The sequence below is a fragment of the Saccoglossus kowalevskii genome, chromosome 7, assembly GCF_978046115.1.
Source record: "Saccoglossus kowalevskii chromosome 7, keSacKowa6.1, whole genome shotgun sequence".
Lineage (NCBI taxonomy): Eukaryota > Metazoa > Hemichordata > Enteropneusta > Harrimaniidae > Saccoglossus > Saccoglossus kowalevskii.
Genome location: NC_140647.1, coordinates 15,439,465 through 15,465,276, shown reverse-complemented (window position 1 = coordinate 15,465,276; position 25,812 = coordinate 15,439,465). Strand labels below are relative to the sequence as shown.

General features: G+C 34.7%; 1 protein-coding gene across 1 annotated transcript; it reads right to left on the bottom strand.

Moving 5' to 3' along the window:
• Window positions 1-7,446: 7,446 nt before the first annotated feature.
• Window positions 7,447-25,633, bottom strand: LOC100374366 (general transcription and DNA repair factor IIH helicase/translocase subunit XPB-like). The gene is made up of 19 exons (XM_085501161.1): window positions 25,441-25,633; window positions 23,568-23,642; window positions 22,804-22,940; window positions 21,551-21,666; window positions 20,902-21,022; window positions 19,871-19,945; window positions 19,343-19,480; window positions 18,377-18,573; window positions 18,050-18,121; window positions 17,483-17,589; window positions 16,460-16,636; window positions 15,385-15,504; window positions 13,059-13,327; window positions 12,639-12,775; window positions 12,321-12,417; window positions 11,642-11,759; window positions 10,746-10,894; window positions 9,996-10,118; window positions 7,447-8,696 (listed from the first exon to the last, which is right to left on the bottom strand). The coding sequence occupies exons 1-19, from the start codon at window positions 25,475-25,477 to the stop codon at window positions 8,574-8,576; spliced, it is 2,388 nt and encodes a 795-aa protein (XP_085357287.1). The 5' UTR covers window positions 25,478-25,633; the 3' UTR covers window positions 7,447-8,573.
• Between the last annotated feature and the right edge of the window lie 179 nt (window positions 25,634-25,812).

Below are 25,812 nucleotides of genomic sequence, written 5' to 3'. Positions count from 1 at the left end.
ATCACACGTGCATTAAATTGTTCGTTTCTGATTGGCCTTCACGTCATTTACATATGGGAAATTACCAGAACGATCCACTGACACCATTACCTGTTTCGTTGATTTACTATTAGTTATCAATAAAAAGAAAGAAAACATTGTATGTCAGCAGTTTTTTTAAATAGTGTGTCTGCAAACAGCGCTCAATATTCTGCCTGAATGTTTACATAATTTTCATATTTTGATGTTAACAATTTATGCGATACTTATATCATATAAGACCTATTTTTTAAATTAAGTAAAATATATATAAAGAATTTTCCCTCACAATGATCGGGTGATATTCAAGAATACCTAAATATATCATAAAGTTAAACCTACAAGTATCATCCGATCACTCTATCCAAACCTAGCTTACGCCAGTGAGTGCTCCTTACGTCACCAGGATGGACACTGAAAAAACAAAAACACTTTTTACGCATTTTTCTCTTTATTAATGACGAAATTATATCCCGGTGGGTATTCCGTACTAAACGGAATTACATCTTATTTCAACTGTTTTGCAATGAAAATGGGCGTCAGTGGCGAATATGTAAAACAACAACTCATAATTATATATCTCAGTAATAATGAGCCATTCCCTCCATTTATTTCGAAATAGAAAGTTGCCTTGGTAGTAATATCTGACAAATTTACACGAACTAAAAAGTGTTATTTCGTTCGCACTTCAAGAAACTCTAAATCTTGGAAAGTCAAGACCACCGCAAGAGAGCGTTGCGCACTTGATGATTAAGGAACAATATAATAATAGATGGAAATGAATAATGGAAAACTATCATTCTAGAGAAACTCAATCAATTGAATGTTATTTTTGTTACAAGTTTTAACAATATTATAATTCATACAAATAATAATATGTGACCATTTAACGTTTCACTTCAGTATTATAAAGAACTGATTTCACCATGGAAAGCAATTCAAATTTTTTTTTTTTTTGCCATTTTCAAGTTCCTCGACATTCCGAACCATGGTTTCTCAAACCATTGACCGGTGACCCCAAATTCTGTTTTCATATTCGTATTCCTAATGAAATTAACTCCTAATAATGAAACACGACGAAGGTGAAGTGGAGGAGGTTTTCAACTGGACCTTCTTAAAGGGCGGTGACATCATATCATGAAAAAAAGATGCGCATACCAACGAGTACAAACTGAGACGTTACTAAGCTTTAATTAGGTAATTTATTGGTGATTGGAAGGTATGGAAGGAGTCACCAGCGGTAATTAGCGCACGTCGCGCCCAGATCAAAATTTACACTCGTGATTTCTATTACGAGAGCGCATTGGACTGTGGTCAAATCAACGTGTATCAACACAAATGTCGCACGTGCGGGTGCGGCGACCACCGCCCTTTAACTCAGCCCTCTGATACCGCTAACGTTATATTAACTACCTAACCATTGGAATCACATTACCATTACTTTCACCATCCTACTACAGCCAGATCTGAAGGCCTTTGCCGCATTCAGGCCACACTGTGTGGCACGGATCGCGTGGACGGGTTTCATGTTCTCTGCACGTAATAAGCTCGGTTATTAAGCATCCTTTTTTGGGGATGCCCGGTGGCCGAGGGGAAGACGTGTAGTGGCGTGAAGCTAGGCGATTAGGTGTCGTACGCGAGCGCCGGTTCGAGTCACGCACGCAGTACGTGTTTACTATAACTAGACATAGTCTTTACCTTGCCGTTTATTCGGTGTTATTTGCTTACTAACCATTGGAATTATTAAAGATCAAATACATTGTACCCGCCATATATCACATTGTCTCGCCAAAAAAGCAATTATTAAAACCGTACTTTGCGGCTTTATGTTCTCTGATCTGAACTATACAGATACACATACTGTAAAACGCTGGTCTGGTTTCTGTAAAAATAAAAATAACAGGGCGGTAGTCGTCGTGCCGCGTCCTGTTCGATATGGGACTCATAGCGACGTATACAACGCGTGTAAAATACATTGTTTATTTACATGAAATTCGAACACACGCTACGCGACGACCACCGCGCTTTAAGCATTATTTGCTCTATAGTTCTTGCTTTATTAAATTCAAACTGAGTATAATGCATGCTTTGTTGCTCGGCATAATACAGTTACACTATTCAAACTTGACAATTACACCTTTCCTGTAATAAACCACTTTCCCGGAAGCCGAAGATATGGCGCTTCATGCGCTTGCATTACCGTTTTGGGGTGTAACGTAAACTTGCACGCGTGACATTGTGCTTGCGGGTGTACAAATCGACGTGACAATAATAAGATTCCTTTTTATCGAATATCAAAAGATCACATATTTGTATTTCTACCATGATTAAAGAGGCGGTCGCTGTTCCTACACCCCAGTCTCACTACTTCCGGTGGTCTATGGGTGACACGAAGGCATTCGACTGTTCATTTTTTTTTTATTTGTTCGATTTCGTTTTGTATTCCAACAATTAAGATGATGTACTTGAGAGATGTTACTATTCTAGACGACAAACAACTACACAACCAAAGTGATTCCAATGACATTGCCTTCGCCCATATACATCATTTTGACGTCACGTCAGTAAATGGCACGATCAATAGAAATTTCATTCCTATTACTATGAACTACTATGTGTACTACGTATGTGATACCGTGGATATGCTTGATTTGAGTGATAACATTCAGTAAGCCTAACTATTGACGATCATCCATTCGACTTTACATTATTTATATTTTTGTGTGTGTTTAATTGACGTCAACATGACACACAATCCAAATAAAGCATCAATACATCTACAACTGTCATTATATCATAGTGTAATTTTAGTAGTTGAAATCGGCATCGTTATATTTTGTGGACCGACCTTTGCTTTGGCTGGGACAATTCATAGATTTCTTCCGCAGATGGCTGGTAACGTCAGGTGTTTTATCAAGAAAGTTATTATGGAAAACTCTAGATAATTTTATTCTAGCAATTAAGATGCGCATACGAGAACGGATACGTCACTGCTTTGTGCATGACCTCCGCGCGAACCAATGACGTCATCGGTTGCCTGGTCGTACGGCAGTCGTTTTGAACGTGATCAAGGTGACTGACTCGTAGTTAATTTCCGAGAGCTTTTCTCGCTGTCAATTTTGATTAATTTTCACTGACATTGATAAAACGTTTTATATTAGAGTGATGTTGTATATTTGCGATGAAATGAGAAATATTGGATGCATTTTAGCTGATATTTATACCCACTGAAAACGAACACAACTGGTCAGCTCTTTATGTAAACAAAGCATACGACGTCGGGCATTTATGTTCACTTTCTCGAAACGAGCCACTTACTATAGTCTAAGCGAAACTGAATGAATTATTCTAAAAAAATCAAAATGGCCATTCCCGCGAAGAGAAATGTATTTAGATGGATGGTAACGCAGACATTGATCTGCTGAAAGAGGATTCGACAAACAGGCCTGGAACCTCAGCAGAGTGGACGGAAATAGCGAGAGCTCTGTCAAATGTCTGGGAACTAACTACTAAATGACATACAAAATTTGTTTGGATAGTTATATTATGGTTTTCCAATGAGAGACGGTTCTGTTTCAGTTACGTTCCCGTTGTGGGTGCTTGTACTTAAAGAGCGGCGGTCGTCGTGCCGCGTCCAGCTCGACATGAGACTCTTAGCGACGTATACAACGCGTGTAAAATACATTGTTTATTTTTCATGAAATTCGAACACGCGCTGCGCGACGACTACCGCGCTTTAATAGTTTTTTGACACCAGAGAACGTAACGCAAACGAAATTAGAACAACACGTTCTCGTTATGTACGCAAATCTTAAACTCTCTTATGTGTAAATGGCGATCGGACAGTTTACGCGGTATTTCTTTCAAGATCGCGTACAGTTTTTGCGTGGGAAAAATATGCGCGCATCGAATGTCTTAATTCCAACGTTCGAAATTCTAATTATTGCACACGTATGTCGCATTCGAATAGGAAACGGATGCAGGGCAGGTCATGGAACTAAATATGATGCCGTCGTCTGTTATTCATGCGAATCCACTTCGAGAATGTGCGGACATAGCATTTTGCTTCGTGAACCATACAAGTCGGAAAGGTTTTTCGGATTTGTTAAATCTATACGAAAAAGCAGAACAATTGTACGAAGTTCTAAAGTATGTATACGACGATGGATTGGATGAATACGAAGGGCTAAGAACTATTGCACCGTACGTATGTGTGGGATTGGCGATATTGTTGGTTGTCACGTCGTGTTACGAAGCCAAACGTAAAGTGGACATTAGGAAGAATGAAGAAATGGCACTGCGGGTCGGGAATGCGTGTTATGGCCACTACATAAGGAGACGTTTGCTATCCGAAGAGTCAGTGCTGATAAATGGGAAACGTTTACAGGATACAATGGTGGATCTTCGTAACATAATCAGCAATGTAGATATATACGTTCCGCTGTGATTCATGTGGTATAGCGGTTGTACGAGTATTTTTGTTTCAAGCACGATGTATTTTGTAAAAAGTAACTATATCACTCATACACATGAACGTACTGTGTCTATACTTCAGAATATGATTTATTTTATAAAGTAAACAATGATTATACGTTAATTTTCTACACGACTACAAGTTGGCAACGATCGGATAACTGCATTAACTGTTTTCATCAACGATGATTAAAAATTACCTGCTTTAAAAACGTTTATTTCCGAACAACGAGGATTTACTGGCTGCATAAACTGAACGCGGGAACTTAGAAACCGTCCACAGTGTGAAACCGTCGTAATGTATTCGTGGGGTTGTTGCCATTGACACGCAGGGAATGCGTGGTTAATTGTGTTGTACCGATAACGCGGAAAACGTACTTTTACAATAAGTCATTGGCGACATTAACATTGTTAGGTTGTAGTCGTTCGTCTCAAAACGACATTTTACAATTTATGCACCTTGTGCCGCATTAATTTTCTCCAATGAAACAAGATGGCGTTACCGCAAAGCACAGTTTCTCAACGGGACTGTGCGTAGATATACCACTAATCATGTACACAGTTAATTAGTTGACGTATCTTTTAAAAATTAAGTAAAAGTGAATTATGAATATTTTTTATTAAATTTTATAATAATAATAAATATCATGCCTGCACAAGTGTTATTATACCACATATGACGTGACAAATGTCATTACATTAGAATACATTTTGAACAACAATTTCTAAAGACCCCATTAATATGATTATAAGTATGCCATGCTGCTACTACAGTGAAGGGTACAAAGCTGGGGTCTTTATAAACGTTTGTATAAATATACATTTTTTAAAATCAAAATGAATGCTAAAATTCAAATTGACTAATCCAGAAATGGTATTGTGACATCATCGTTAGTTCTAATTAATATTAATGAGTTATTTCAACATTATCCAATCAGCAACATGTAGCATTATGGCTGTAGACAATGTTGAGCTCTTGATCCAATCACTATCAAATATTTGAAGTTTAATAAAAGCTGATGATCGGATGTTAATTTGTTATAAATATGTTTATAAGTTCCAGCTTTGTGTCCTTCTCTTTATCTCTTGTATACATATACAGAAGATGGTGGAAAGATTGGCCCTTTATAAACGTGTTTTAACGCTACAGAAATATAAAACATATTGTCATTTCTTCTACCCCAGACCATTCGTCCGAATGGTCTGGGGTACATTTCTTCTTTTTACTTATTTGATATATCAAGATTCAAGGATTAACACAGAGAAAAAAATATGGGATATCCGTTCTCAGTTCAGCAAAAATCGATCAATACAATACAGTGAAAATAACACGTTTTGTCTGTTTTAGAGCATTTTACTGTTGTTTCCTATGGCAAAGACGTATCTCAAAGTTTTGCTTAACATATAGTTGTATTCGTATGCAGATTGTAACCACTACAGTTGTATTCGTATGCAGATTGTAAACCACTGCAGCTGTATTCGTATGCAGATTGTAAACCACTACAGTTGTATTTATATGCAGATTGAAAACCACTACAGTTGTATTCATATGCAGATTGTAAACCACTGCAGTTGTATTCATATGCAGATTGTAAACCACTGCAGTTGTATTCATATGCAGATTGTAAACCACTAGTTATATTCATATGCAGATTGTAAACCACTACAGTTGTATTCATATGCAGATTGTAAACCACTGCAGTTGTATTCATATGCAGATTGTAAACCACTGCAGTTGTATTCATATGCAGATTGTAAACCACTGCAGTTGTATTCATATGCAGATTGTAAACCACTGCAGTTGTATTCATATGCAGATTGTAAACCACTACAGTTATATTCATATGCAGATTGTAAACCACTACAGTTATATTCATATGCAGATTGTAAACCACTGCAGTTGTATTCATATGCAGATTGTAAACCACTGCAGTTGTATTCATATGCAGATTGTAAACCACTACAGTTATATTCATATGCAGATTGTAAACCACTACAGTTATATTCATATGCAGATTGTAAACCACTACAGTTGTATTCATATGCAGACTGTAAACCACTACGGTTGTATTCATATGCAGACTGTAAACCACTACGGTTGTATTCATATGCAGACTGTAAACCACTACGGTTGTATTCATTTGTAGACCAGGAACCACTACAGCTGTGTACATATGCCGAGGATAAACCACTAGGGTTGTATTCATATGCAGATTGTAAACCATTGCAGTTGTATTCATATGCAGATTGTAAACCACTACGGTTGTATTCATATGTAGATTATGAACCACTACGGTTGTACTCATATGCAGATTGTAAACCAATTCGGTTGTATTCATATGTAGATTATGAACCACTACGGTCGTATTCATATGCAGAGTGTAAACCACTAGGTTGTACTCATATGCAGTTTGTAAACCACTGCAGTTGTATTCATATGCAGATTGTAAACCACTGCAGTTGTTTTCATATGCAGATTATAAACTACTGCAGTTGTATTCATGTGCACTGCAGTTGTATTCATATGCAGATTGTAAACCACTGCAGTTGTATTCATATGCAGATTGTAAACCACTAGGGTTGTATTCATATGCAGATTATGAACCACTACGGTTGTACTCGTATGCAGATTGTAAACCAATACGGTTGTATTCATATGTAGATTATGAAACACTACGATCGTATTCATATGCAGAATGTAAACCACTAGGTTGTATTCATATGCAGATTGTAAACCACTACGATCGTATTCATATGCAGAATGTAAACCACTAGGTTGTATTCATATGCAGATTGTAAACCACTGCGGTTGTATTCATATGCAGATTGTAAATCACTACAGTTGTATTCATATGCAGATTGTAAATCACTACAGTTGTATTCATATGCAGAAAACATATGCAGGAGCTTTGCTGAATCAGGCATGTACATAAAAAAAAAACATGAAACTAAAGCTTCTGGGGAATAAAAAACCTTTTTATTTCCCTTTCTTGACCACTGCCATGCACAGTTTGTTACACTTGTATTCTTAAGCAATGTAGAGATTGAACTTGAGTATAAAGCACATGTCTAATAGTTTAAATATTTCACAGACAACTTGTTTTCACTGGTTCACATGTTCAGCATATTTGCCATTCATTTTTATTGAAATGTCCAATGCTGGTGAAGGAACTTTTGAGCAATGTTAAACTATGGTATGGTGCAGATACCCATTTTGTGATAGTTATATTATGTAAAAGCATAGTTAATTGCCTGATGTACCTACATCTTGTACGACAATTGATAAGTTTAGAGTCCCCATAAACACGTTCATGGTTGCTAGGTTACCGAGTGCGATTACAACAGAAAGGTATCAATTTTAATTGGCGAGACTGATTGCTTCAGTTTTTCACAAGGCATATACAGTACTTCTGTGTTCTCCCCAAACAAGTATGTACAAATACCAAGATGGTATAAATTATATTTTGACAAACTGCAATGTAGTGTATGAATGGAGAAAAACATGTTTTCCTTATTTTACAAACATTTCCTTAACGTTCAAGAGTAACATGGCTTGATGTCTACAATACAAAATCAAAATATTTGCCTGAAATTCCTATTCCTGCTGACCAGAAATGAAACAACATTGAGTCGACCTCCCTTCACATGGTAGCTAAAAGCAAGCAGATAATCCTGAACTCATCTGTTTGTGACACAAAACAGTATACAATAGTATGATTACAAAAATCTAACAAACAAATTAACCAATAACAATACAGTGTTTGGTTTTTTACTGTTCTTACATGCTAATGCACGTGTTTACAAAATTAATAATCACGGCATCAGCAGTGAATTCTAGATCTATTGACCTTTTTGCATGTCGATTGCTACATTCAAACTCCATGCTATATTGATACAAGAATGTATCTGGGTTTATAAATAGATTATTTCCAGTTTAGAATGATATCATCTACTGAGTGTCATTCGAACATCAATTTTGTATTACATTATCAAGCATCATACAAGTCCAAGTTCATCAACGTTAAAGCATCCACAACGCTGTTGCTAACAAAGTACAAATAATATATAGACATGATGATCTTCTATTTTCTGAATTTTTTGAAGAGTGGATGACTGCTTTTCAACTTTGATTTAGATTGGAATTCCATGTAGACCTGGTCATCTGCACCTGACATTGAACTCATGCTGCCAACACGACGTACAACCTGTAATCAGAAATGAGTCAATTGATGTTAAATATGTTTAGTTACATATCAACATCATTATATTGCATGGCAGCATAGTGCATTTATTACACTGTAGGTGCTATTACACCTTAATACTGTGTTTCTCAAATAAAAGCTCACAATCTCATAGTGCAATATTGCTAAATTAACATTTCAGCTACCAGTCACTAATAGCATAGTGGTTGTCGCATCAGACTCATGATTGGTAGACCCAAGTTCAAATCCTACCTTAGGCTGAACATCAAAAGGGTCGACCCCTACCCTGGGTGAGTGTACCACAGACTCAATGGGAAGGCAAATTCCACTGGCCGAGATTCTTTCACTAAAGAATGCGACTTTGGGGGAACCTTGGTTAAGGTCCGCAGGTGCTTGTGTTTGACCGGGCCTGGTTGACGCCAGGATAGCGCATTACAAAATGTCATTTGACAGAGAGATGAAAAACATTTCAACTGATCTGGGTATTGTGTTGTTAAATACAGAGATAATCTCACTCATTTCTGTTATCGCAATCACACCTTTCTAGGCATCCACTGCGTTCTACTGGTTCAAAATATGTTTGATTGGCATGCACGCAGAATGTCATCGTCATTGCATATCATCAAACATAGATATCTAAGTTGCAAAGCCTTATGTTAGAAATCCTTGTTATTACCCAATAGATTGAAATTAAAATAAACTGTAATCCATGTACAGAATATCAAACAAAATAATAATTTCCTCAATTAAGCAGCATAGCATACCAGTAGTCATCATGCAGAGTGTTAAAATTTTATGTAAACAATGCATTTTACACTTGTTTACATTGCATTGGATCAATATTGAACACGGTGACTTTAATGATTCAACATACCTGATTATTATATACCATTGTTTTGTTCTAACCTGGTCTTTTAAGCTGAATTTGCCAATTGGTTTGAATATCCATGGTTACATGACATAATCTGGTTATGGGATGGTATATGGTATCAAACTACCCAAACTCCAAATGTGCAACAATTTCACTACAAATTAGGCTAGACCTACTTACAGTGACTTGACTGGCCGGAACTCTCAAATCTGTGACAGCCATAGTGCAAATTAGTTGGCCACGCTTCCTGCTCATGGTTCATATATTGTAACCATCATGTGACAATGGTTTACATTTAACTTGTACTTATCCACTGAAATGCCATAATGCTTAAAAACTTTTAACATATATTGTAATAAAAATAAATATGCAAATTAGACACCATATTTGAGCAATCAGCTGTAGAAAACAATCTGCCACTCATTACTGACCTGTGAACCTTTGGCGTTAAGCTCTCCTACAACTCTCTCCTCATCAGCGTCCGCATCACTAGCTGCTAACACCTGCTGTAATAATCTTTGTTGTTCATGTTTGGTAGAATAATGTAAATGATCCTGTGGACAGAAAAGTAAATCATGTATGTTGGTTAATATTGAGTTTTGGAACAAATGATGATTTAAAAAGTAGAAAGTACCCCCCCCCCCCCACTTTCTATAGATATATATATACAGTATATATATATATATATATATATATATATATATATATAAAATATGTGTCAACCACTTCTATATAAGCATCCAATAAAACTAAATGGTCAGTAAGATACAGAATAACATTACTAGAGTCATTGCTAAATCAACGTACAGTTCCAGGAACACATAACAATATATCAATTAAGTAACTTTAATGGTTGTTACATTGGACTCATGCATGATCAGAAGATTTGAGCTCAAATCCTATCAAGCAATGGACACCAACAACCCAACCCGTACCACGGGTGAGTCAAGCACAAACTCCCTAAATAAATATGAATTTACAATAGCCTTAGAAAGATACTTGTGTCTGTTTAATTCTGGTTGACAGAATGATAGAACATTGACTCATGAATCTATGAATTACTTACATTCTGGAAACAAAATAGATTTTGCAATGCCAAATGCGAACAATGAAAGTGACAATAATCTCTGCAAGTGCATCACAGGCAAACCAAAAAGTAAAAGTACAAAACAGATACTGACCTCATCCATACCGGCTAGTTTTGTTATAACTTTAAAACTGTATCCCTGATTCACAAGAAATCTTTGTCTTTTTATAGAATAGTACATTTCCTGAGTATCTTGAGATACCAATGTATAGAAAAATGCATTGTATTCTTCAGCAGCAGAGCCTAGCAAAGTTAAAGTAGAAATAAAAGTGTGCTCAATACATTTTTCCTGTAAATAACGCCCTCTCGTGATAAGGCATTTTTTATGATGTAAAAAGGGTGATACTGTTCAAGAGTCAATATTGTGTTGATCTGAAGTCTTCTTAAGATTATGTTTTTGGGATATTTACCATGTTCTAGATGACAAATAACTACACAACCTAACACATATGTCATATTGAGTGAATGAATCACAGATGGACAGACACTGTGTTGAGGGCCATCTGATTAAAATAAGATCTATTCTTTTGGAATTTAAGTATTATTTTTTCTTTTCACCTTTTACCACTATCTGATCAACTGCCATACAGAGCTTTGCTCAAACCTCACCATTCTGAACACACTTTTCAAACAACAAAGTGTTGTGTCTGTATGTACGCAATACAATATTGGTAAATTCTAACTAGTAATTTGCTCTTAATTGATTGCTAGACTGAAATATCCTATTGGAGTTGGTCAGATGCATGTGAGTAGGTATTCATTTAAACTTAGATGACACAAAATGCTTATAAATCTAATTGTAAATAGATTGCTTTAATTTTATATTGCAAGATTGCTACACAGAAAATTTGAGACCTCCATGAATCTATGTGTTAATACTAATTGCCTTGTTTTAAGTTTGAAACTTCAATGGTCCACACATATGTACATACGATGTATACAACACTTTGTATATTCTTGGCATGCAGAAAGAAAAAAATACAACTGTACCTTTCTTTGCTCGTAAGATTCTTCCCAGTCTTTGAGCTTCTTGTCTTCTGGAGCCACCATGTGATGACACTTGGATCAAAACGTTTGCCTCAGGTAAATCAAACGATGTATCGCCAACCTACCCAAATAAAGTAACCGTTATATCAGCCATACAAAGTGTACCGGTAGTATGAAGGTCATTCACAATAGTGATGATTAATGTCCTCCATTCATATAATTATTATTAAGTCTTAACCTTTTTACCACCAGTTCCTGCTTTTCATCACAAATTCACAAAATAGTTCTGTTTATAGTCTGCACTTTTCTTCAGATATGCCAAATTTTGGGGTAAAACTGAAAGTTTACTCAAATTCTGTCTGTTGGTTTCAAAATTATGGTTCATTTCAGGAAATATTTAAAGAATATAAGAAAAAAAGTGCAAAGAAATGTAGGCCAGAAAGTCTGGTGGTGAAAAAGTTAAACTTTTTGAGTCCCATACATTTTGTAAAAGTGTCTGAGTAAATTTCATCATCATCAACATCATCATCATTATTATTTCAGATGTTGCTTTTTGAACAAAAGGTTTGTCATTTCATGTAAGAAGGAGCAGACTGGACACAGTTATTTTGTAGAGGGTGTGAAAAGTTGACAATGGTGTTCAAAGTAAAACAAACAGGATAAATAAGATGTGCACTCTAACCTTGGAAATAAATATTGTATTAACGGCTGGGTTGTGTTTAAAATTCTGTAAAATCTGCATTCTTTCTCCCTGAGTAGTGGGACCATAAATATAAGGCCTTTAAGAAAGAAATAATAAGATGTCAAAAGGTCAATAGAGTTGTCAGGAAATCACTTGAAATGTCATATATATTATTAGAGATGTCATGAATTTATTTTAAATATACAACTTATAGAAATATTAACAGATTATTAGATGTCAACAAATCATCGGAAATATCAACAAATTATTGCGAATATCCACAAATAGTGTTTTTTTATAGATATATAATACACTTACTTCCCCATGGCAACAGCATAATGTTTTAAAGCAAATACATTGTCTGAAAACACAATGACTTTATCATTTCTTTGTTCATGGTATTTCACAAGGAACTCACATGCTCTGAATTTGTTGGGATTCATCACATACAGTAACTGCAAAGAAAAGCAGAAAAAAAAATATTAAAATATGAACTTGAATAATTCAATCAGTAGGAGCATAATACAGGTGTTCATACTGCAGCAAATATTATGTAACAAACTTAAAAAACTAAAGATATTTAAATATGAGTTTACTCATCCAATGAGTATCACTGAATTTACTGAACAAACATGTTCGTGAGAATGGACTTGTGCCAGCTCTGTTAGATGACAATGTTTCTCTGTACCTCTAGTAAGAAAATCAACAATTTTTACAGTTTCCTATACCGGTACTTACTATCCTCTTCCTTGACTGGATATGTAGATATTCTCTGTAAAACTCTGGCGTCATTGGACACCACACCTCGGCACACTGTACTTTGGCGATGAAACCCAAATCCTGCAATTCCAACCAATTAGCCTCGTATAATTTGGGCCCGATAAGGAAGTTCAGATCGGCTATTTTATCATCTTCTCTGACGAGTGTCGCTGTGAGTCCTAGTTTGCAATGAGCCTGCACTGATGTCAGCACTCGTCTGAACTGCCTGGCTGGTATTGTGTGTACCTCTGTGGGGAAATATAACACAAGACATGTAAAGATGGCAGAATCCCCATTGAAAAATAACAAAAACATAATGAAATCAGTATAGAGTAGTGGGTACAAGCAATGAATGATGTACTTTATTATATTTGATAATATACAATGGTTGGAATCCGACAACATAGAACAAATTAGAGGATTGAAAGAGTGACATTTATAAACATAGTTGAACTCTGGTGACTTTGCCCTTTGTTATATGAATAATATAATTCCCTTTATCATAGTTTGTTTCAATATAAATATGCATTGTCATAATTAATTTTGATTACAAACAAGTTTTGGGGTTAAACCAGCAGTGGGGAATCAGTCTACCGAATGTCCTTAAAAGATGTAAATATCTTACAAAAACATTGGTGCCTACTTTGATTAATTATTTTAAGGGACATAATTTCCAGCTTTATTCAAAGCAATTAAGATATTTCAGTATAAAAACAAATGCCCCATCTCAGAAAAAAAAGTACTGCATTTAGACGTGAATAGATTCATAAAACATGCAAGATAACAGAAAATCTTAGCTGGCTTTTGTCCAAGTATTTTGTACAGGTGTATGTCAAAAATTAATGATTAACTGAGACAAATATGAACTGCCTTATTATATTCATTGTGTGACTACTGTGTTATATGAAAAGTAAAAAAAACAAGCCAAGCATGGCACAGTCCTCGTTAGTTATCGAATTTAAGATATAGTTTTGTTTATAGTAATATAGCTGGAATATGATTATGATGATTGTTTAACATTTAAATGACTGACTTTTGTATCAGATCATCAAACAAGTAATGAGAGATATTGCTCTGGAACAGCATTAATTAAAACAAAATAAAGCCATTTTGAACACATGTATAATGAATATATAAAATTTGAACATAGTCAGTCAAAGCATCTCAGAGATATGGCTCTAGAAGCCCATTCATTAAAACAAAATGGCCACTAGTCAGCCATACTGAATCTGATCTAAAAAATAAAATAACGTGCATCAGGAACCCGTTACGTCTAATGTATGTACCAAGTTTGAACAAAATCCATCCATAAATACCAGAAATGCTTGATATTTGATGATTTTTTAGCACAAAAATGGCAACCATTTGACTAATTTTAATAGGATCATCAAACCAATATATCTGTATATCTATGACATAATGTATAATAAATATTTAAAATTTGAACATAATCAGTCACAGCAAGTCAGAGATATGGCACTAGAACCACATTCATTAAAACAAAATGGCTACCAGTCGGCCATTTTGAATCTTATCTGAAAAACAAAATGATGTGTATCAAGGTCCTATATTGTCCAACGTATATACCAAGTTTGAACAAAATCCATTTGTAAACAGACGAGAAATGCTTGATTTTGATGATTTTTTAGCACAAAAATGGCCACCATTCAGCCTATTTTAATAGGATCGTCAAACCAATATATTTGTATATCTATGACATAATGTACAATGAATATTTAAAATTTGAACATAATGTTTTGAAACCAAGAATAGTATTCCCATGCGATTTGGGAGATACATTACCAAGGATGTTATTACAAGATAAATGATTTGCTTCATTGAACACATACAACAATGCATATTTCCATTGAGATCAGTGACCTTTGATGCGTATCACCAGTGATCAGTCAGGTAGAAACAGTTAAAATATTTTATCAGATTTTCTCAATTTTTGCATGATATTTTCATACAGGACATCTGTAGTTCAAACTCAGGGAAGACTTTATACTGATGAATATGGTGACCAAGTTTGATGATGTTTGGGATAGAATTTGTAAAGTTATTGTGCACACAATAACAATTATTAAAGACGACAACAACGACGACGCCGATGACGCCTGACACAAATTTTTCCCTTAATATACCTTTCCCTTCTATCTTTGATTGTACGGGCAAGGTAATAATGGTAAGAATTATCATAAGCAGTGATTGCAGCAGAAACTGTCAAAAAAAACTTTCATGACTGGGTGTCATTTTGTCAAATAAAACAGACCTTGCAATCTAAAAAAAACGCTAGCTTACTTACCATCTAAAAGCATGAGTCCCCATTCTTGATGATGTATCCATTCCATTACTTTCTCAGCTTCCCAGGATCTTTTAGTGGAATGTCCCATCATGGAATATGTGGTAATGAGTACACTGCAACCTACGGACAGTAAATGTATAAAGTAATCAATATAACACAATCTAGGCTTCTAAAGGAAAATAGTTGCAGCCACAGTTACTACATTGTTACTACTAATACTACATTGTTACTACTAATACTACATTGTTACTACTAATACTACATTGTTACTACTAATACTACATTATTACTTGACAAACTGAAAACATGTAATTAATGACCCCATTATTGTTCACATTCACTCATAAAATTGGAATAATTGGCTGTAACATTAAACCAAATGATTTACTTTTCAATTAACCTTTCTGTGCATGATGAATCAATTGGTGTGGAGCCAATTAATAACCGTCATTCAGGTTTTTTCAGTCTGCTATACGCCATTGGTATAGTTTTAGTTAATACAACACAGCATGAAACGGAATTCATAGTTGTACCAGGGTGTCCTATTAACTATTATAGAAAACTTTATTTTCCATAAACACACCAATGTATCCTGCCCCCAAAGCATGTTTTCTAACAAACAGCCGTCAATTTTAACATCTACTGGATAACATCTCATTGCATTTTAAAGTTTTGTACATTTTTAGACAGTCTTACTTTGCATTGTAATTCATGATTTTAAATAGTATATTATTTTGACTAGTGATAGATAGCAGGAATGCCTGTTTTCTGTTCTACTGATTATACAGAATCCTTGTAGAATACTGTAAACTTGTGAACTACTAGTCTTTCTAGGAAAAATGTTTGCAAAAATCACTGACACTCATAGGACACATTGTCACTTCTACACAATTCACTGATTTTTACTCACTCACGAAATTTGCCAAAATATGTCTCATGAAATTAAAGCAATATACAGTATATCAAAGCAGTAACTGAGATTCAACCTTTCCAAGTATGTGTGCCTTACTATCAATGATAAGCCCCATTTTCAGACCAAACTCAAAATCAAGATATACACGAGTTTAATACTGACCCATTGGTTTGTCTTTGGCTTCTGATGTAAATCTACATATCATGCTATCATCTGATGTCGACCATAATTTAAACTGTGATTTCCATTGCTCCACTGAGACACCTGATGTGCATAGTACCATACATCGTTTTCTAACTGTACATGCTGCTGTCACTCCAACAAGAGTTTTACCAGCACCTGTATTAGGATGGGGAAAATGTCATCCAAGCTTCAAACATAATTAATTCAATTTTTTTCAGTTTTAGCTTTCCTGGGCAAAGCAAGTTACTAACACTAATATTGTTGTTGCTGTGCAATGTATTACTAAACACTCTCCCATACATGTACTTGATTTAGGCAGAGGGTTCTCCGAACCCATCTATTCACATAGTTCATACCCACCATAGACTCCGGTCAGTTAAAATGACTATTTTGAAATGTAGGCATTAATCAGTGATTCTGCCAATGAGGGAGAGATAAAATCTAGGTCAGGGAAGCCCCATGACCCCAAGATTTTTTCCCCTTACGTCACAAACCACGTGACCGAGGTAATGTGGCCGCGCCATCATCCCCTGATATTCACTCTGGTTCCTTTCTCTCCGCATCGAGGACTAGACCAACGCTACGGAAAGAGTAAGGCGGGGCTTCCCCTGACCTAGATTTTATCTCTCCGTCATTGGCAGAATCGCTGATTAATGCCTACAGTTCAAAATAGTCATTTTGACTGACCGGAGTCTATGGTGGGTAATTGAACGTAGTGAATAGACACAGTTCATTGATACAGCACTTGACTAGCTGTGTAAACATGTTTTATATAAATAATGTTGTAACATGTTGAAATTAACATGTAACATGAATGATTTAACGGTAATGTCTTGGAATTATTATTATTATTTCACTTTTAGTAATAATATGTTAATGGCAAGTTGGTAATCACGCACATTCAAAATGGAGTCTTTATTTACAACTGACTGATATCTGTACTGTTAATGGCATGGTGATCACTTTCTGCAAATCAACAAACACTAATGAAAGACAACTTACCACATGGTAGAACAATAACACCTGATCTAGCTCTGCCATTTCCAAACATCTTACGCAAACTTTTCTCTTGATATGGTCTCAGTACAGTCATTGGTTTCAAATCAATGCTGAAAAGCAATGTATTGATAAAGCAGATCAGTATTCCATGGCATATAATATAATTTTGAGAAGATCTAGTGAAGACGTAGAGGAAAACATCTCCTGAACACTGAGGGCGCTATGCACATAAACTCCCAAACATTAACCAAACCATATCACAATGTGAGTTATGAGGGCACAGTACTACAATTTGCGAGGGAGATCCTGGTTTCTGCACACAATATTTGTCATCTGCAAAATTACACAATACAATGTGCACTAATCTGAAAACAAAAGTACTACAAAAACATAATTTCTATGATGATAATCGTTAATGTCTTCACATATTTCAATTTCATAGACTAGTCAGTGTGGGAGTGTAATAACAGTTCAAAAACTGGCAGAGAGAGAGCATCTGTTTAATTTCCATGTCTACATTTCAGAGCATGTGGACTTTTACCAGTACACATTTTATCTATTCCTACTTACTTGAGATCTGGATTTACAGTATCATTTCTGAAATCATATTCTGCTAACAATGGGTACTCCAGTTCTATACAGCTATTTTGAAAAGAAAAATAATATCAAATGTACATATGAAAATTTGTTTTTAGTGATATCAATGATTTATAACTTTTGTTTTGTTCAATTGGTAATTTTAGTTTTATTATTTTGAAATAATTGAAATACTATCTATTCTGAATGCAAATGCTAGTGTTTACCAGGGTTATTAAAACAGCAATAAAATCTCCAAACTGCTAAACAGCTGCTTATTAAGTTTTCAACCAAATCATAATTACAATGAATAAAACTTACCGTTTTTGTATAGTTTCAATTAAATCCTGTTTAACTTCAAAAGATACAGTTTGTAAATCTTCCTTCTCTTCTTCCTCTTCATCAATTTTGTCATAAAAATCAAAGATATCTTTTGGAATATTGGTCTGGTTACCATTTTGTGGTTCAGCATTGGCTGGCAAGTCGGTCTCTGTAGAGGATGTGGACGGCTGATTCAACTGAAATGATTAGAATGATTGTGAATAATTCCACAGAATAATGCATACTTCATATGCAAATTAAACTACACATTATGTAAATTAAAGTATGCATATGCAAATTGGAATATGCATATACATTTTCAAATTATTTTTTATCCAGTAATTTACGTATTCAACAACTGAATGGGAAAGTGCATCAGGTGGCACATCACGGCAGTTTCCCGGGAACAAGGCAGGTTTACATGAATTAAATTAATCACTAAGTTCAGAAGTTCTAAGTTTGGCGGAGACAAGACAAATTTTGATGTCAATATTTTGAGTTATACCGGTACATACATTAAAAAAATTATTATTGATGTCAAGTTTGATTCAAATTTCTAGTAATTATTAAGTTTTTTGGGGAATTGCTGCATAAATTTTAGCCACTAATCTAGGTGTTTTCTGAGGTCTCTTCTAAAATGCCTAGGTATAATCTTAAGAGCCATCCAAAGCCATAGTTGGATGTACAATGGGCGGGTTTACCAATAGCCAAGCCAAATAAAATTCCTCGTGTTCATTAGTCAACCTAATCATAGCATGCCAGGAATTCTTCCAATCATGTTATCTCTGGATACAATGCTTATACACTGATGACATTTTCTATTTATCAACTTTACGATCACACAACTGCATTCTTTGAAAGTATTGTGAAAAAAGGTTTTGCAGAGCTTGGAAAGTGCATAGACTCTAAGCTACGAAAATTTAAGATGAGTAACATTTCTTCTTTCCAGTAATATAATTCCATTACCTGCAATGCAGATTTACTTGATATCTTAGATACAATCAAGTCATCACCCTCAGCTTCTGGTTGGTCTGGATCATTTATATCTCTTCTCAGTCTACATTCTTGTATGACGTGATCTTTTAATAATTTCTGGATAACGTCCTGTAACCAGAAAACCCAAATTTTAAATGAATCACACACCATTTGAGACTGCCTTAACCATTTCATTCAAAGACTCACTTACATTGGTATTTATAGAAATGTGCATTTTTATTTTAATGGATCTTAAGCACATCATCCAAGTTGTATGCCCTTATACATTATACAACTTTGTTTATGTCAATCCAAAAATTCTCAATTTGTCTCAAAATGAGAAGTTGACTATAAAGTTTATCTTGGCAGCTATATGGATAGAGGAGATGATAAAGGGGATTGGGGGAGAATTTCAACATCAAAGAATTCTCCTGCCCATACTTGGCTGGCTAGTACCAAATTGACACATGGCTTTAACAAGTATCTAATGATTAATTTCACAGTGATATATATACTTACAGGATGCCTGCTTTCCACAAAGTATCTGTTATGTTTCAGCACCAGTTTAAGCTTCCCATAACTTAGTGTGCACAGCTGTTAATTATATAAAATACAGCAGGAAATTATATAAAATTTAAATCACATGATGACCAAGAAATCAATTTTATTATTCAAACAATTTTTATATTTAATCATTTTAAAATAAAATAGACAGGGGTTAATACCACTACTTTAAAAAACTTTATTTTCATCTGCAATTTTTACTGAATGAGTAAACATAAAATGCAGTGAAAATACTTTTTTCACATTGAATTCATGTCAAATACCATATTTACTTTATTAGATATAGAAGTGCACGTTCAATATAAACAAATGTATCAATAGTTACATATACTGTATACTGGATTATTAAAATATGACTTACAGACACACCTCTGTCTTCTATTTAAGCAGGACTAATAGAGCATATATAGGAAGTCAAAATAATTTTGTTATAACAATAAATTCCAGCTAAGATAAAAATAATCCACAGGAAGCTGCACATATCAATTTATCATATTTGCCTTAGTAATAATACTGTAGAATACTTTATTTTTGCTTGGAATTTATTTTCACTATTTTCGCTGAAGGGATGATTCCGTGAAAATAAAATCCAGCGAATATACTTTTTTCCTATATTTCACATTAAACTCATCAAAAATCAGTGAAAATAAATTCTAAGCAAAACGCCTAAAAAGCCTTTTCAGCGAAAATTAATTCCAGCGAAAATAAAGTATTCCACAGTAGCTCATGCACTTATGTAATTAACAGAGGTGCATATATTGTCATATTTTAATGATCCTAGCATATATCATATGCAATTTTTGGTTTTTGGTTTATGTACACTCCTATTAGAGATGTAATAAGATAAATACCACAATGTATTATCAAACTACATGTACAGTCAAACTACCGCTGGTTACAAAGAGAGTTCAGCACAATGTCATAAAATAAACATATGAGAAAAATATGCATTGTATAAACATATATGTATAATGATAAAACATTACTCTAATAAATTCAATAATTCCATCTGGTAAAGATGTTTTGCTGAGTCTTCTCAGATATTCAATAATATCATTAGTTTGTAGACCCACAGATACAGCAGCATATAATGAGTAGGCAGTCAATCTAAAAAAAGAAAGAAAGCTTAGAAAAAGTTCCCATGTGCTAGAGATTAATGTGGGCAATATGTGCAGATTTCAAATTATTTGAGAAGTTAAAACCACAATTCTGCATAAGTCCAATATGCAAAACATCAAATATGTTTTCATGACATTTGATTTGTTTGACGAAGTATGTGCAGAATTGGTGAATAGTTCAGAGGACAAGAGGAAAAAGCACGAATCTATAAAATTGGCTTTCATATGACCAGGTCATATGTGCTGACATACTTGATTACTTTTGTGCACATGCAGTTATAGAGACTGGTTAGACAAGAACTACATATAGGTGTTGGCACCAGAATATAAAATAGTGGTATGCGTTGTTTGCTGTTGTTATTATTTATATTTACAACTTGCAAGCTAAGTGCTCATCAGTAAACAACATTTTCAAGACCCTCACATGTTGGTTGACAAATGACATCACAGTGCTATGGCCTACATACAACCGGGGTACTATTATTTTGACTTCATGTCCACTGAGATATGCCTTTACCTGTATTCATGTATATTTCTTGGTCTGCACACTGGTTCTGCTATAGCAATAAGGAAATCACGAGCATGTTTATAAACCGGAGAAAAAGACTCCAGGAATATATAACCATTGGGTGCCTAGGAGAAAACATAGATACAGAAATACTTTTTTATTCGTTGACTGTGGTTGTATTAACAGCTGACTTTCTTGAAGTCTGTCATGATGCTTATAAAAATTCTTTAAATATAATTGTTAATTGCGTAAAACATGGGGTGAACGCGAAATAGCTGTGACAGCAAAATAGGTAAGTCCATAAAAATATATATTAAAGCAGAAACGATAGTTCTTTTTTTTAAATATGTCGTGGCCGGTCGTTTGGTTTGTGCTTCCTTAGAAACGATTCAAGTAAATCGTATAAGGAGAGCCGAGAAGCAAGTGTCGCACTTGTTCGGCTTTAGCGTCGTCGACAATGAAACCAATGTTGCAATATTGTAGCAACCTGTACCTGGAAGAGTGGTTGAAATCAAGTTATTTTGGCTTTATAAAATATTTGGTAGCAGCTTGCGAATCCATAACTGGGGCCAGCAATTTTGCAATGCCACGCCGAAGACTGCCAACTTTTTTACCATCTTTCATCACCGCTATTGCATTTCTGTCATGAAAACTATTCTTTTGTCGTTGGATAAAAAAAAACTTCCTATTTCAAGCCCACTGCGATATCCATATAGTGAGACATTCCAACCGCCAGAACTTGCTGAATGATAACTTTCACCGTGAATGATAAGCGTCGAGTCTGATAAGAAAGCAATGTCATGATTTGACCTTTATGATGAAATACTAGTAGTGATGTCATTCTTAGCCAATCAGTAAAGACTGTAAACAAAAGAATCGTGTGCCATCGCAGCAGAGCGACCCCATTTTTCTTGTCTCTTTATTGTGATTAAACATGAATGAAAAGTGCCAAGCTGACAGACTGCGAAATCTGTGGATTAAAAGTGCTAAGTAAGTCCAAATTGTGTGGGACGATATCGACGAACTTCAGGAAGAAGTTGTAGGGATTTTGTTCAACGGCTACAGTGACGCCGACTTGGACTTTGAGGGTTTTGAGTTTGACGAAGATGACAATGAACGTACAAATAAAGTTTCAAACAGCTATGAATGTTCAGGACCCTGGGCTTATACCCGGATAAATACGGTAATACATCAACTAAATCCGGATTTTAAAATATATTAGGTTCATGGTGACAAGTCACCTGACGTGAATTGTGACATACCAGCCATAGAGGTCGTGAACTGTGATCTGTCTTTAATTTCATCTGATCTCTGTAGTCTTTGGCACCAAATTCATCTTCTAATACTTTATCTTCAGTGACTCCTCTTGAAGCAGCACCTGGCAGATCACTTGTTGCACCTATGTATAAATTATATATACATGTACTCTGTCAGACACTATTCACTGCTGCCGCTGAAACTTGGCCGTCTGCCGCGTTAGACAAGTGGCCGCTATATACAGGGTACTTTACATCTAAATCTTGTAGGGACTGTTTGGTTGCTACCGCTATAGGCAGGTGGCCGCTGTATACAGGTGATAAAACACTAGGATTGCTTTCTAATTTTTAGGATATATTTACTGGTACTCTAAATGCAGGATATTGTAATGTAATGTTGAGATACCAGTTATATATCCACAAATTGTGACAATGTTAGTTTGGATTAGCTCAGTATTTATTGCAGGACACATTTATATCCCATAATAGTATACTCAAGACAATATTGCATGAGATATACGAAAACTATAAAGCTGGTCAACAAATATTTGAAAGGTAATACTATAAATACTGTTATTTTCACTACTTTGGTATTTTGAGCATTATTTCAATAGGTTTTAAGTAAGAGTACTATTGTTATTTTACATATTCACATGATTTTGCTATGGCAAAATTAAAATTCTGTAAAATAATGCAATTACAGTAGAGTTTCACAAATCACATCTTAACGCAGCATTTCATTGTTTCCTTTAAAATTTCTCAGTGCTTACCTTCAGGTCCAAGAGAAGAGTCATCTTCTTCCCATTGTGGCTCATCTATTTTTGATTTCTTAGATTTTCGAGTTTCTGTGAGCAAAGAAAAATATGTACGTAGAAATGAGGAGGAAAGAGTTTCTGGCAAAACCTGTTTGGAATCTATAGCAGGTCATGGGTCTGTTGGCTTTTTCAATATTTTTACTCAGGTAAAATTCAAAATCTTATTGAAAATAAGCTTTGCAGATTCAAATAACAATGAAAACAAAATACAGATTTAAGGTGTAAACATTTGTCAGAGTCTTTTGAATCTTCAAAGCTTTTTGATAATTACAGCTAAAACTGAATATAACAGTTTCTCTACATTGCCAATAAAATAGATTTTAAAGCATGGTTGTCCATGTCCATTCATACTGGTCTTAGCCAGTACGAGACGTTAAAAACAGCTTTTATATGGACAGTAAAACATTCAATGAATTTGAAAATCCTTAAACAATACCAGCATACATGATACTACTGAGTGTGTTCTAGTCTTTTTTTTTAATTATTAGATACATGCAGAAAATTGTTATTATTTTTTCTCTGCTTTTTTTTTATTTTTTTTCACAATTTTACTCTAAATTACCAGATCATATAGACACCATTTGGAGGGATCTACTATCTTTGCCCACCTCCATCAAACCTAACTTCAAAGGTTGCTACATCCTCCCGATATCAAAAAGAGAAGGTGACCTATTATGGCGCCTGCTACACGGTTCATATCAAACCGGAAACTACCTACTATCATGTAAATATCGTGACAGCAATAACTGTCCATTCTGTGGAAATCCAGACGATCTCTTACATATATTCCTCCAATGTGACCGTCTAAATCCACTATTCAAATTACTCAATGCTCTGTGTAAAAGGTTTTTTGACAATGACTTTAACCCTCCTCACTGGTGGTACATACTTGGTCCGCCTGCCCCACCAAAAAAAAGTCTACATGTCGAAAAACATGCACATGCACTTTTAAACTTTGTAATATCAACTGCAAAAATGTCAATACACCTATCTCGACGCAATGGACTTAATGGAGATGGCTCTACCGATGCTGTACAAATATTCAAGCAAAGACTGTGCTCCAGGATACGTGGTGAATTCATCTACTATCAACATACATCAAGTTTACAGCGCTTCATGGACATATGGTGTTGCAATGACGCACTGGCAACCATCAATGACAACACTATTATTTTAACAGAACTAATTGCAAACTAAGTAATTATTTTTACTACTCGTATATATATATATATATATATATGCACATTTCGCTCTTTTTAATATATGTCGTACTATTGCGATACATGACAACTGTACTATCAATACTATTCTGATGCTTATTAAAACTCGCATCCTCAAGAAAATGTATACATGTACGCACTCTGCACAATATATAATGTAATGTAAGTTTTAATAGAATAAACGTTCATATTTAAAAATCAAAAATTTTTTCTCTGCTTTTTGTCGTGAATTTTGTGTATTTTTTTGCTGTTGTTATTGATTGTTTTTTCTATTTGTTATGTAAGCATGTTTAATTCCGCCATGGAATTTTGTGTTTCAATAAAAATATATCTTTGTGTGAAGAAAGAAAAGTAAAAATAAATATTGATTGCATCTCCAACAGTATCGGATTTGCAAAAAGAATGAAGAATGACACATTTTAGGTATTTGTGTCAATATCTCTCGGTTATCTAATTCACAGTATGTCACTCAATCAAATCACTCGGATGTCAATAAACTAAGAATACAAATAATGAAAGATTAAACTACTGCAAAATGGCAGTTTAAAACTTTCCAGTTCGTGACTGAGAATACGAGATTTTCTCTTCTATGTGATCTATATACCTACCCCTTTCTTCAGCTCTATCTCTTTTAGATTTTCCCATAATTTCAAGTTAATATGCAAATATTAGACGTGTTCCGTCACAAAGTATTCCTTGAGATAATCTCCGGACAGTGACAAAAATGACATGACAGTGTAGCTTTGTGCTGCGTTTGCGAGGAAATACCCTTGTCAGCAATCTATTTATAGCGCCAGCCTCTTCTTCATAATAACTTCCGGTAAAGATTACGAGGACGAAATTTTATCCACATACATGAATATTTATATTTTTGACATACCTAGACCACAGAACCTATAATGTCGTGCTTTTTTTTATGAAATAGTATATATTAGTGCCATGAACAAAATTGGGTGAAAATAGGGAATATTCACATATAC

What these genes read in the sequence shown, in the direction of transcription:
- LOC100374366 (XM_085501161.1), bottom strand. Translation starts at nt 25,477, where the DNA reads ATGGGAAAATCTAAAAGAGATAGAGCTGAAGAAAGGG. An exon ending in TCCAGTCAAGGAAGAGGATA is followed by an intron (nt 12,776 to 13,058) that starts GTAAGTACCGGT and finishes TTTTCTTTGCAG; the next exon opens with TTACTGTATGTGATGAATCC. An exon ending in AACTAGCCGGTATGGATGAG is followed by an intron (nt 10,119 to 10,745) that starts GTCAGTATCTGT and finishes TTCTGTCCACAG; the next exon opens with GATCATTTACATTATTCTAC.